The 14,922-nt window shown below is 34.2% G+C and overlaps 1 protein-coding gene across 2 annotated transcripts in view; it reads right to left on the reverse strand.

The window, feature by feature from the left end:
- Positions 1 to 1,871: 1,871 nt before the first annotated feature.
- Tmtc3 (transmembrane O-mannosyltransferase targeting cadherins 3) overlaps positions 1,872 to 14,922 on the reverse strand; it is a 41,931-nt gene continuing 28,880 nt past the window's right edge. For both annotated transcript variants that reach the window (XM_027394146.1, XM_027394147.2), the window contains exons 11-14: positions 10,543 to 10,646; positions 9,315 to 9,484; positions 7,646 to 7,872; positions 1,872 to 5,747 (exon numbers count right to left, since the gene is read on the reverse strand). In XM_027394146.1, coding sequence (XP_027249947.1) covers positions 4,930 to 5,747; positions 7,646 to 7,872; positions 9,315 to 9,484; positions 10,543 to 10,646 — 1,319 coding nt within the window. In that variant the 3' untranslated portion in view covers positions 1,872 to 4,929. The remainder of the gene's footprint in view (positions 5,748 to 7,645; positions 7,873 to 9,314; positions 9,485 to 10,542; positions 10,647 to 14,922) is intronic.

A 14,922-nucleotide genomic window follows, 5' to 3' on the forward strand; every position in this document is an offset into this window, starting at 1 on the left:
AACTTTGCTATATTAGCCATTATTTAACAACTTTGCAATATTCTTTTTGCTTGGCCTTCTCTTCATTACTAATTTTTTTTTTCTCCTGATGGACTAAAATGATACTTTCTTTGGCAATACTTGCTTTTAACATGAGATTCCTAATGTTTATTTCAGCAGATTAATATCTTAAACTTTGTCAATGTCTTGAGTAAATCATCAGCAAGTTTTCTTACCCCTCTGGATTTTCACTAACCCTGTGATGGCTAACCTTACCTACTTGATTGAGAAGTTAGATTAGGAAAGCATATAGATTTCCAGAGAGGATATTTTAAGGAAATAATTCTGAGATCCCTTGAATGTGAGTGACACTATGCTAGATTGACAAAATGGGGGAAAGAAAGTCCATAAAGTCTAAGCCTTCTCTCCCACTGCTTACTGGCCACCATGGTTTTGCGTAGGTATGGGCCCAAGCCTTGCCATGATGGGCTGAAACTTCTGAAATCCTAAACTAAGATCAATTCATTCTCTCTTGTTCTTCCTCAGGCATTTGTCTTAGGGGCAAAAAAGTGCCTAGCACCCTCCTTTCTGCTTCTCATTAACACTTAAAGATTCTTTATTCTTGTATTTAGCATTCTTAAATTTACGTATTGGCCATTGGTTTGGAAGAGGGTGTGCATGTGATTACCTGTTTAAGTGGTGTTCAGTAGACAACTGGATTCATTGATTGAAGACTTGAAACTTTGGTTCTCTCCCAAGGTCAGCCATCTAGCCTGTGACAATTCATCAGTATTTGCACCATGGTCATAAGTGGGTTTGTTGTAGCCAGAAAGCTTTCTGAGGCATTTCTTATTTGTTAGAGAATAACAAAAGAAACTCCTGATCACTGAAATAGTTCTCTGCTGTCTGTAATATACAAGATAATCAGCTCTTTGGACTTTTGAGATTTGTAGAAGAATCTACCACATCATTCACAGTTAAAGTTTTACTGAGTCACTTTTTTGATAACCCAAACCAAAGGCATGGAAAAGATAAAGGTAAAAGTTACTGAGTTCTGATCCCTGAAATCTTTAAGAAAAGATAAAGTACAATTATTTTTTGAGATCTACTTTATTTAAAGCAGAAATAGAAAGGCACCAAATCCTTATAGAACATAAATTCTGTTTGATGGGAAATTCCTACTTCGTTATAAACATAGATATGTTTTTGATGAAGTGTGTTTTAAAGAATTTTAGATAACAGTCTTGAGACTTTTTCAATTATCTTTTGTTATATACCTGATAGCAGTAAAAGAGCAAGGTAGTACAGTAGTGCAATTTTAAGCTTAGTTTTCATTTTAACTTATCCCAGAATGTCATTTTCTTTAGGTTATCTTTGCATAAGCATTACTGTTAAATCTAACTATCTATTTACTGTTAGGACATCACTGATATTTATGCTGGCAAGTTGCATTGACCCAACTGAGCTTAAGTTTTGCATTTATTCTAACAACTAAATCTACTTAACAAGCACTTGAACATTTTCTGTGCAATATAAGCATATCAACTCTTTAAAAAAAAAACCTTAAGAAATAATTTGCATACAAAGAGACTGAGGAAACCAGGTAAACAACCTACCCTATGTTATAATAAGGATGATAACTTGGATTTGAATCTGGATAAATGCAGAAGTCAACTTTATATAAAATTCCAAGTTTGACTTTAGTGTTTTTATTTTCTTATTTTGGCGTCTGTCACCAATGGTTCAAATTTATCATTATCAGGAATTTATACTGTGTAAATTTCAAAGGTTACTGCTAACAAATTACATGTCAGCTCATTCATTTCCTTCTGTAAACAGACCTGTTATATACAAAACTTTGTATTTCATTTTAACATCAAAAGGCAATCAGGTTGAAAGTTTTAAAGATTAACAATTTAATAATGAATATTTAGAAATGTGCTACACACAAACAGCATAGTAATACAAAATGCATACAATTTTAAACTACTTTTAAATGAACCCTTAATATGGATGGATGACAAGTTTTAATAGTTACCAGATATTTTGAGGGTTCATTTTAAATATCATTTGGTCATGCAAATAAAAAAATAAATATGACAAATATATGGATTTTTGAAGTATAAATTGACATACAAATCTATAGATTCTTAATAGTTTCCATTAAAGCATCTTTGAAGCATTCTATAACATGAAGTTGAGAACTCAGATGTAAAGAAAAGGCATGAGGTTTTATTAGAATTGTGTAATTCACATACCAAATACTTACATAACAGTAAACACAAAATTGTTAAACAAAGTGATATATTTATACTTTATTCTCTAAGTCATTGACTTCAGCAAGTCACACACTGGGACTGGGCAAGGGTATGCATGCCAGCGGTCCCAGTCACACAGGGAGTTGGGGCAGGATCCCTTGAGCCTTTTGCAAGACCTGTTTGGGCAACAGCCTCAAAGAGGAGGGGTTGGTAGGTGGGGCTACTTACTAGAAAAATTAGAAAATTCCCAATTTCAAATATTAACAGGGAAACAAAGAGAGTTATAGGAGCAATTCAGAATTGGACTCTATTTTCTGAGAAGTAGTGAAGGAGGGATAGGTCACTGCTCCCTGAAGATTGTCAAAGCTTTGCTAGGACTTCTGCACAGTAGATTTGTAAAACATAAAAAATTAAAACTCTATCCTTTTCCTAGCACACAAACCTGTGATAAGTCTTGTTTTCTTGATTCAGATGTCCCAAGTGCTAAACCATAGGATAGTAAATTGGCCTTAAAAATGTTCACATTCCCACTTCTTCAAAAAGACCTCTTTAAGGCAGCTGGGGGAGAGGGGGATTATCCATTACCTTTTCTTATTTGAATAGTTTAAATAAAATCCCATGCAAGTGAAAAATATTAATTTAACCATAAGCAAGCTTGATAGAATTTACTATTTAAATTTTCATGGAATAAATACTACTTAGAATATATTCTTTACTGGGATTTAAGCCATTTAAACTTAGTTGGGCTACATTGCAAATTTAAACTTTCCTGACCAGTAGCCCTTAACTCTAAGTACAAATCAGAATCACCTGAAGAAGTTGAAGAAAAACTGAAGTCTGGTTCAGTTTCCTAGAAGTTATATTTAATTGTTATGTGATGGGTGGGAAAGCTCCCATATGGTTCACTGATTGGTAATCATTAATTAATAATTGCTACTCAAGATAGATTTGATTTAAATAAATTAAAATTCAAGTAAGAGTACTTTTTTGTGACAGACATTATCATGAGTGTTAATAAAAGGATTTTCCCATAAAATTATTGGATAATATTAATATTTATCCTCATCATTCAACTAGCTATACAAATTTACTAAAATAATCCCCAACTTCTATTATGTTTGCTGTCATAAAGGTTTTCTTTTACCTTACTTACTTAATTGTCCACTTAGAATTTTAACTGTAGTGATTATAAGCAAAACCTTCTAGAGATATATAGAGCATAACAACTTCATTTTCAAGTCATAGCATATGAGGTATTCTCCACTTCATATGTGAAGTCACAAAGCTATACTCTAAGAACTGAAATGAGATATTGCTTTGATGTTTAACAAAATCTCCTGGGTCAAGAATTAATACCCACTGGCATCAGTGCTGGCATTAAATTATCTTTAAAAAAAAAAAATCTATGTCAGATCCTCTGGGAAACTAAAAGGAATGGGTGTTTAATGCAGAACATGTTTCTTGTGACCTATTTATAAAAGATTTCTTAGAAAACATCACAGAAGCCTGTTTCTAAGTCATCTATAATTAGAGATTAGTTAACTCGAGGGAACTAACAACTTAAACTAAAAGCTTAAAATTTTTATGAAAGATCAGTAGTTACAATAAATACTTAATAAAATATATACCACAACATAATTAAGAACTTAGTGTTTAGAAATAAATGTCACATTGTTTTGTGTTGTTAAACAAACTGACTGTAGTGGCTTAGGTATCTAAGAGTGATTAAGGTGTGACTTGAGAAACAGAAAATTGATTTAAGACCAGAAGAAACTAAGTAGAAAGAGATTACTATCATTACTCTAAAGCTTAGAGTTAGAATGACTGGGACTTTTCAGTATGACAATATGTCAAGAAGCAGAACACTTTAGGGAGCAAAAGTCAATGAGTAGTCATGATTATGTAGCTCATGTTAGAATACTCTGTGTGAAAGAGAAAATACAGCATTAGTAAGCACCACTAGGAATATGTATAAAACTTTACCTGCCTAATGACTGCATTTCAGAGTGACATTAAGGACAAATATGAAGTTATGGAAATGCATTCCTAAGCTAATTAGTCATAATGAGTAATGCATGATTATTTTAAAATGTTTTATCCACTATTCCTTCTAAACCTCAATTAAAGAACACAAACATTTGAGTTATAAAGTCCCATGGTTTAAGAAAAGAATTACTGAAGAAAAAAAGAATGTGTACAATGAATACCAATCCACTGCTGGATCCAAGAGGTAAAGAAAATAATGAGAGCTCCTAAATGGGAATTCACAAAACCTAAGACATACTGGATTAATCTCCTAGGGTTCATCCTTGACATCCCATATTATTTCAATTCAGGTTAGTAGACGGACCTGCCAGCCTCCCCCACTTCCCCCACCTCATAAAAAAAAAAAAAAATCCCACATCCTTTCTTTCTATAGCAAAAGTTTCAAATTTGTCACCTGGAATTTAAGATTTTGCCTACAGTCACCAAATTTGTGCCATCTCTTATAAAACAATATATCCTAGGGCAGATAGGTCTTCAATGAAAATCTTGTTTTGATCCTATGTAAGAGGATCTTATACAGTTTCTGAAAAACCAGTATGTATATGTATATATACATTCTTGATATTTTTCAGAGAATCCAGTACAAGCAAACACATGATATAGACTGAAGGTCTTTGACACCATTGTTACATGATAAAGAATAGTATTATTCTCCATTTAAAATACGTTCAATCTCTTCTAGTCTTTTCAAAGCTGCAACTCTTTTCTTCTCAATTTCCTTGATGTCTTTTGCTGTTTTATGGGGGGCCTCAATGTCTGCATTTTTTGTTGATTGCTTGATGGATTTCGAGTTTTTATGACCATTTGTTTTTATGGTTTGTGCTGGACTGGATTCACTTCTGATTTCTTTTACATCCTCAGAAGGGATTTCATCTCTTTCTTCTGCTGTACCTGATGTCTTATCAATTGGGAACACTGGCTGTTCCACAATACCAGAAGAGGAAATTTTATCCCTGACTATACTCAAATGGCGTTGAATATACTCCTCATGAGGTGCTAATGCCAATGTTTCCACCAAGCATCTTTCGGCTTTTAGTAAGTCCCTCTCTTCAAAGTACACCACACAAAGATTGTGCTTCCCTTGCACATTGTTTGGATCCATTTCCAGTATCTTTTCAAAACACTTTTTGGCTCCAGGTATATCTTTCTTCTGGTTCATCAGAATATCTCCTTTTAAAATGAGACCCTTGGTATGGTCAGGGTAGTATCTGAGCAGCTCTTCTAAAATTGGCAACGCCTTTAACTCCTTAGCAGTCTGTGAATACAGGAGAGCCAGGTTAAACAAAGCACTTCTAAAGTCAGCTTGTAATTTGATGGCTTTCTTCATCCAAGCTTCAGCTTCAGAATCCTTTTTGTCATCCATGGCAAGCATTCCCAAATTGAAATAGCCATTAGCATCTTGTGGCTCTTCATTTATGTAGCTCAGAAGCCGTTTTCTAGCTTCAGGTCTGAGTTTAACTTCACCTAAAAGTAATTTTTTTTTAAAAGAAATAAATTATCAATGAATGAACCATTTTCAGGTGTTTTGTTATATTACAAAATACAGCAACAAAGCAACTTATTTCTGTATCTAAATAAATAAGTAGAAATCAAACACATCTTTCCTCTATAGGAAAAACAATGAGCTTCAAATACTAAAATGTTTAGCTTGTTTTCTTGTCAGTCAGTACATTGGAAGCCAAGAGGAGAAATTTCTTTGGTTTGAAACCTAATAGGACATTACTAAGGAAGAACAGATAAGAGTTTAAAGACATGGGATTTCCAAAGATGTGCATTCAAGCACAGTTCTGTTAGTATTTTGCATTTATACACCAAACAAGTTCTTTGATTTCTCTTGGTTAATTTACTGAATTTCCTAAGAATTATAGGCATGCATGTACATGTGCATATGTACTATATTTAAAAACTTAACAAGTATTATAATAACTATAAATATCTCAGTCGAATTTTTGGTTGTAAGCTCAAAAAAATTTAGGAAGTTCCATGGTAAAAATACACCATAAAGTATAAACCTATAAAATGAAGTTTTAGAAATACTGAAATAATTTTAATTAGATTTTTAAAAGTTCTTTCATTTCATACATTTAGATGAGAACTTGTGTTGGATAATGAGCAATTTTCATAATTATTAAGATTCTAAAACTACCAGTTTTTAAATTTGTACTTTTAAATATCAAACATAAAAACCTCTTTATGTTGTTTTTAGTGTATTAGACAAGTTACTATCTACTAGCTATATGAATTTGGGGTATACATTAGGTCCTTTTGTCTTCATTCTCTAGCCTATCAAATGAAAGATTTGGGAAGGTAAGGTCTACTTAAGCTACAAAATATTTCTAATTTTATGTTTCTTTCACTTCTGCAAAGGTTTAAAGAAATGTTTTCAACACAAAACAACATTTTCAACATAAAAGTATTATAAATCATTTATGCTGTCTTATGAAGGAAAATATTTCTAGATAAAACATAGTTCAAAGACACAGATTTATTGTGATGGATCTTAGTTTATTAAACTATAGGAAATGGAAGAAATTACAATACTATTCAAGAACCAAACTAAATATATATAGATTGTGGATTGAAAAATGGTCCCCAAAGGAAGTGGCACTATTAGAAAGTGTGGCCTTGTTGGCGTGGGTGTGGTCTTGTTGGGGGTAGCTGGGGTGGGCTTTGAGATTTCTATGTTCAAACTATGCCCAGTTGTCATAGTTTACTTCCTGTTGCCTGTGGATCAAGATTTAGAACTCTCAGCTCCTTCTCCAGCACCATGTCTGCCTGCATGCCATCACGTTTCCTGTCATGATGATAATGGACTAAAACCTCTGAAACTGTGAGCTTCCAAATTAGATGCTTTCCTTTAAGAAGTTGCTGTGGTCACAGTGTCTCTTCACAGCAATTGAAACCCTAACTAAGGTAAAGATACACAAAGAATTTTATTGTAAGTGAAAGTTAACTAACATGAAATAAAATGTCCTGGGATCCTCAAACATGGTTACAAAATCCTACCCCCCTCCCCCAATTGCTGCACTATTTGGACTTTATACTTACTAAACAAGAAGTTTCATTATGTTTATATGAATAAAATGTATTTTTATTTACTGAATTGTATATGTATACTAGTTAGGTACTGGTTCCTAGAGTATTTAAAGAGTTTTAACACACTCTAGAAAAATGAGCAAGTAATACTGTCATGCATGCCTGTTTGTGGCACTTGCAAAGACTTTATGTCAAATATTTTGATATTCTTAAGGTAAGTTGTCTTATGTACACAATTTTGTTACAAGCAGCCTTTCCAAAAAATGTGTTATGGGTTTTTTGATATTCTGATTGACTAAATATAGACATAGTTTTAGGAAACTTACCTGACTCCTGCATTAAAATAGCAGAATTGAATAATGATAGCTTATGTTTGGGATTTAGTTCCAAAGCCCGATTAAAGTTCTTCAGAGCTTCATTAGGTTCTTTAAGTTCAATATACACAATTGCCAAGTTGTACCACAGGTCTGCATTGTTTCTGTCCAGCTCTAGGGCTTTAAGATATGCTTCCTTTGCCTTGAGAGGTTTATTCATTTTTAAAAGCAACTCTCCCCTGTGGGAAGGAAGAAAACAGACAAGGCTTACCTTACAATCTTACTATGCCACTTCATAAATACCACTTTGGACTAGATTTAGGCCTTCCTACACATTGGCTTTATTTTATTCTTTTACCTTTTATTTTTAAAAAGTCTCTTTTGAAAAATCACTTTGTGAAAAGAGCCTTAAATCTGAACTCTAGCTTGTATATTTTCAAATATTATATAAAAAGTGCATATCTGACTTTGGAAAGGTAACTGTAGAGAAGAAAACAAGATAAGGTGGCAGAAGATGTGTTCACGGATTTATCTTAAAAAGAGACAACCGGATAGGTGTTGGTGGCGCACACCTTTAATCCCAGCACTCGGGAGGCAGAAGCAGGTGGATCTCTGTGAGTTCGAGGCCAGCCTGGTCTCCAGAGCGAGTGCCAGGATAGGCTTCAAAGCTACACAGAGAAACCCTGTCTCAAAAAAAAAAAAAAAAAAAAAAAAAAAAAAAAAAGAGACAACCAACTGCATGACACCATGATAGCTAATTACAGTGCAGATCAGTGAGTCAGATGACATTTGGAACACTTGAAAAAATATGGTTGTTACTGGGAATTTTGGGTCTTTGAACCTAAGTCGCATTGTACAAATCAGCAGAGAGTTCAGAAATGTTAAATCTCTCTTCGTGTATGAACTCAGTCTCCCTGAAAATAGTCTAAATAAATGACTATTGTAAAAAGGGCATTCCCATTGGCTGGGTTAGAGTTCTTGTGCCACCTGCAGGCAGTTTTCAGGGACACACCAGAACCGACAAGCTTAAAAACCCAGCAGTTTTCCAGTATGGTTCCATTCTGAGTTTGAGAACCTAAAAGTCATTTTTGCTTAAAATCTGTGAAGTTGTTTTTTGCTAAGATAAACACAGCAATTCTAGGCATGAGACCAAGGTTATTATTTTAATGCAGAGATTACTGAGAGTCTTTATTGAATAATGCGACACACTGATAACTGGATATGGGGAAAAAAAAAAAAAAACAACAAACCAGTATCCAGCTTAGGAATAGATTTTAATCTTTTGACCTCAAAAAGTTAAAGTCAGAATATACTTTCCTCAGAAAACCAATGCTTCATGTTTAGTATATAAAACAAAGAGTGACACGCAGTGATAACATTTATATGAGAATATACAAAAATATTAACATGACATCAGACTTTTTTTTCTTTACTGTCAACCAATAAGTCTGCTTTGTGGCAAAGGTGACAGCAACAGAGAGACTGATTGAGATCAACTAACACTGTTTACCAGACACAAATGGATCTAATATGGAGCTGCTTCTAGAGCTCTTTTGGCTATTATAATATAATGATTCTCTTGTCAATTTCAAATTACTTATGTGATTGGTAATTTTGTTGAAACATACATGCAGATACAGCTTCAATTTTACAGTGGTAATTCTAAAGTAAACTATGATACCTGCTAATGTAAGCCTGCTTGAAGTCGGGCCTCATGCTTATTGCCTGTCGGTACAGCTGATCTGCTTCCTCCAGGCGGGACTCATTTGCTCGGATGAGGTTGGCTAGATTGATATAGACATTTAGATGATTTGGGGCAATTCTGGTTGCATATTTTTTACCAGGAATAATCTGTTTAGGAGAAAAATGTGTTTGTATGTTTAATAGTACAGTAGCAAATAAAAATAACAAGTAAGTTTTCCTAGTGGCTCATTTCAAATAACATAGAATCTAAGGTTTTGCTGATAGTTTTACTAATACAGCAAAATAAATCATAAAAATATGAAAAGTAAGCAGGGCATGGTTGCACAACTCTAATTCCAGCACTAAAGAGACACATGGAGTTCTGTGAGTTAGAAGACAGCTTGTCTACACAGAGTTCATCCAAAAAACAAAACAACCCCCCCCCCCAAAAAAAAACAAAGGAAAAGCAAGCAATTAGAAGCCCCTGAAGACTAGATAATTTTTTTTTTTTGACACTGAAAGACTTATATTGTTTTCATTCAGGCCAGCTCTGAATTTTTCTGGCTTTCTGTTTAAACTTCTCTTTGTATTAAGTCCGATAAACCAAAAACTTTTACAGGTCAAGGTCTCTTAGTCTCCAAAGCAAGATAAAAACTCATTTCAGCCCAACTCTGTTAGCTCTAATGCTATCAATAAAGTCATTTCTTGGCTACAACAGTAGAGCAGCTAGTTTTATTTCAGAGTCATGGTAAAACCTCATTTGTTTTGTAAATTTGAAAAACAAAATGCTCTAAATACTGAAATTCAAGTATTATATGTAATATAAATATGGATCTTTTGTACTATATATCTAATGACCGTATATCCATATCACTGCAACAACTGATTGTACAACAAAGCAGTAGAGGCAGGTGTACCTGCTGTTTTACCACTTGTTTTAATTTCTCTGATAGGAGTAATTCTGAACTTACTGTTTAAAGTACATAAATAAAATTCTCTTCATTTGGTCCTTTACGGTAATTTATAATCAGTACCAGATATTTAATGTTCTAAGACTCAGCATTTGCATGTGAACTATACAAGGTATTTAAAAAAATCAATTGAGCAAGAAATTATGCCTAGTGAGGAACAGATGGCTTGGGGATATATTATAGTTTACTACCAATGAATTAAGTAAAATTTTTCTAATTCTTGCTATGGACATGACAGTAAATAAGGCAACTTACTTGAGGCATCAGTGATTTAGCCAACATATAAGATTCTTCTGCTTCTCTAGTTCTGTTTAAATTTTTGTAAGTTCTTCCTACATTCATGTGAGCACCAATATCATCTAAAACAAAGCAACAAATTTAATGACAAATATACTAGGCAGTTTTCATTGTAACTATTGAGAAGGCAGGTTCTCAGAAATAAGAGAATGTAAGAGCAGACTGGCTCTGCTCTTTCTCTGAAGTTCTACAACAACTTGTTATAACTAACAACTGACAGGACTGATGGATGGAACACTACAAAACAACCTAGAGCATTATAAGGACACAAACTACATGAAACATGGAAACCTCCTGAGTGCATCTTTGAAGGCTAAGGAAAGAGAGATAAAGGCAATGGACTACTATCTTCACCACATTTTACTACCATACTACAATATGTTCCTATTTCCTTAATCTCACAATTCTGAAATTCACTACAAAATACAGCTCAACTCTACAAGTGAAAATGATGATGGTAATTAGGACATGGGTTTAACTAACAAATATGCACCATGGAAGAATTACAGATAAGAAAAGGAAAAGCTGATAATGAAGAGAAAATGTTGTGAATGTGATCAGAGTGGAGTGTTAGGTTGGTAGGTTGACATAGGATGTTGTAGTCATTCTTTTTTAAATGATGATTCATTCTATGTTACTTAAAGAAAATTTAAAGTTATGTCACTACCAGAATGTCAAGAATTTATCTCATTTCCTGATATGGAAAATAAAATGAACAGTAAATTTATTTAGGGGATGAATAAATACGCATCTTTAAGAAAAATGAGGACTAATTATACAATAGTTTTAAAAAGGTATGTCTAATAATTATTTCAAAAGTTTTGAATAAAGATGAATGGAAGGGAGATCTTAATTAAATCAGACATTTTTACGAAACATCAATATCTAACAGACATGACAGGGTTTCAGTTATGATTACTACTTGCCTGTAACACCGATGATTTTGCAATTGAGGAACAGTAGTTCTCTGAATGCAACTCCCAGGACTCATAGGGGCCAAGCATATATATCTTGGGCATTCCCCTAGGAGGAGAGCAACAGTCCTAAGATCTTGCTATGTGATGTTCATTATGTTTCAACTGAGTGCACTGCATAAAAACTGGCAGAGGAGGAAGTTTTGAGAACTGGATGTTCCTAACAATTTTGCTTCTAACAGTGCAAATAATCAACAGTCCGTGAATATATAAATGGATGGACAAAGAGGCATATCCACATGAAGAAGTGCTACTCAGCCAAACAAAAGTAGTTTTTAAAATTCAATGAACAACACTGATGAGTATCAAAATAATTATACACATCGAGAAATACAGGAAAAAATGAGTCCCTAGAAGATGATTTTGTCCATATACAATTTTAGATAAAAGCAAAGAAATATATAGTAATTGAAACAATTCTAATCTACTTGGTGGAAAGGATTATAAAAGGATAGACAGATTTGGGAGACTGATGGATATTTTTATTACCTTGGTGGCAATGGTCTTATGGGTACAAATACATGAGATGTTTAGATTTCTAAAAGGTCGTTTTTTTTTTTTTTTTTTTAAGATTTATTTATTTATTATGTATACAGTGTTTCGTCTGCATGTATGCCTGCAGGCCAAAAGAGGGCACCAGATCTCATTACAGGTGGTTGTGAGCCACCATGTGGTTGCTGGGAATTGAACTCAGGACCCCTGGAAGAGCAGTCACTGCTCTTAACTTCTGAGCCATCTCTCCAGCCCCCTGTTTGTTTTTTTATAACTACTCTTTGTACAGCTAGTGTTCTTCAAAATTACCTTCAATGATTTATACTTACAACGAATTTTAATTCCTCAAGAGCCATTGTTTCCTATTAGTTCTAATTTCTATGCTTTTTATTTTTATATTTTAACTATACATTTTAAGTATTTAAAAACACATGAATACACACACACACACATTTTTGTTGTGTATGTGTATTTTTTTACATATCTTCTACACCTTACAGCAAATATATTTTTTTGCTATATCCTGAGAGGGCTAATCAAAGCAACTAAGGACCCTAATAAACCAATTTATTCCTATTTGTATTAGTGAAGTAAAAAGCAAACACAGAAAAGTGTTTTCTGAAATCCTTCTACTTGTCTAGGGATATTCTTTCCAAATAGGGAGAAACTAGGAGGAGCCTGATATCTGGCACAGACTAAAAAATAAAGTCTCAAATGGTTGTTACTCAGGAAACTTCATTACACCTGGCTCCCCTCTTCCACAAAGCCCAATCCCCTATTCTGTAGTTACACCTATATAAGTGTAACTCCAACTATGTAAGTATAGCTTCAGTCATTGTTGAAGCTCATACTGTGTTATGACGCCCATCCTTAGACGTGTAATAAAACTTGCATTTTTCCTGTTATTTGTCTGTTGTCAGTTTATATGACCATCTAAAATTATCAAGTGTCAAATAAAATAGAACAAATTCTAAACTACATTTCTGATGGGAGCCTCAAGGCAACAGTAAAATTGCTTTACTCACTGCTGGTTTCCAGCAGTTAAAACAGCACCTGACACATGGTTTGATTTTCAATATGCAGGTGATGAAGAAACTCTTGGCGCCATCTCCTTTTAGCCTTCCTCCCCAGCGTAAATGGTTTTGGACTGTCAGCCAATGGTCATGCATATAGGCTTTATGCTCTTGTGAAGTGGTGGGACATTTAAGAGGTAACTAGTGGAAGAAGTTAGGTCAGTGCAGGTATGCCATGGAGGGAATATTTGAACACAAACCCTTTTCTGTTTCTCACTTTGCTTTCTGGTTGTCCTTAGGTGAGCAACCTCTTCTGCTGTATATCATCATGACTACTGTCTACCCAAAGGCTCAAGCAACTGATCAAGTCACCTAAAACTTTCCTTGTCTTCTTTTACGTTATCATCTCAAATATTTAATACAGCAATGGAAGCATGGATAGTCACTGTATTCCACACCTGTAAATTATCTCATCTCCTAGTTGCATCGAAAATAATGTATGTGTTTATGTAGCTTACATTTACCTACTACTATTATCATGGGTGAGACACTGGCCTAAGGCTTTTATAATGAATATTTAATCTATACAAAAAGAGACCCGACTACTTTTCAAAATGTACAAAATGTAATATATACAAAATTTGTGGTTGAACTCATTTTAATATCAGGCCTATCTGATTCTGAGACCAGGTTCTAAGCATTTTTTTTGTTTTTGTTGTTGTTTCTAAGGAAAAAAAAATGTTTAATGAACAAGTGCCTTTATCTGCTGAGGCCTCTCCTGACCTCAAAGTCTCAAATTCTTGAGCTTTCTGCCCCAGTCTCTCAAGTGCTAACATTATAGGCCCATGGTATCACAAGTGGTTTCAGAGTCCAAGCTTTTAACCACCAAACAGTTGCCTCCTTTAGCTTACCTTGATCATTCTGTTACTTTTGGCAATATCTAGTAATGTCATAATATAACATGCTATTCTACCTGCCAAGTGACTATGAACATACCCACATAGCAAGATGTCAAAAAGCACATCATAAATGTTGTATTCAGAGTTTCCAAGTCTACGTGCTTATCCAAAAGAAACTATAATGATGTTGATCATCTATCTTCTTAGACTATGGCTTATTAAAACCTACTTTTGAACATGATGGAGCAGTCACACATGAGCTATATGTAGGATGTATGCTTAAAATGGAAATAAGTGAAAACTGAGGGGGAGTGACTTCAGGCTGAGTGCTCACACCTGCAATATTCTGTGATACACTACACCATTCACATAAGAAAACTCATCACTCAAAAGTACATTTCACACATGCAACTTGATTTACTTGTTACAAAAATGCAGAAACAGAAATCACTATTCTAACACAGAAGTGAGAAAGACAAAAGTGAAGAGGTTTAAATCTTAAGTGTTTGATATAAAAGTGATAACCTGAGCTGGCAAGGGGGCTCATTTCTATTTTTTTTTTTCCCCCTTTAGAGGCAGGGTTTCTCTGTGTAAAAGCCCTGGCTGTGCTGGAACTCACTTTGTAGACCAGGTTGGCCTGGACCTCACAGAGACCTGCCTGCCTCTGTCTCCTGAGTGTTGGGATTAAAGGCGTGTACCACCACATTCCAACATGATGACTCACTTGTAAAGGCACCAAGCCTGGCAATCTGAATTCCTTCCCTTGGACAAGACTGAAGGAAAGAACTGACTCTCCTAGTTGTCTTGTGACCACCACAGCACATGCTCACACACACACAATGCAACCCAAGTTTTCAAAAAGATAAAAATTCTAGAATGAAAATCTAAGACTTTAAAAATAAATGAATTAGAATTACTATAATTAATGAATTTTGCTTGTGTACAGGACCAGTAAGATGA

Source organism: Cricetulus griseus (assembly GCF_003668045.3).
Source record: "Cricetulus griseus strain 17A/GY chromosome 1 unlocalized genomic scaffold, alternate assembly CriGri-PICRH-1.0 chr1_0, whole genome shotgun sequence".
NCBI classification, from domain to species: domain Eukaryota; kingdom Metazoa; phylum Chordata; class Mammalia; order Rodentia; family Cricetidae; genus Cricetulus; species Cricetulus griseus.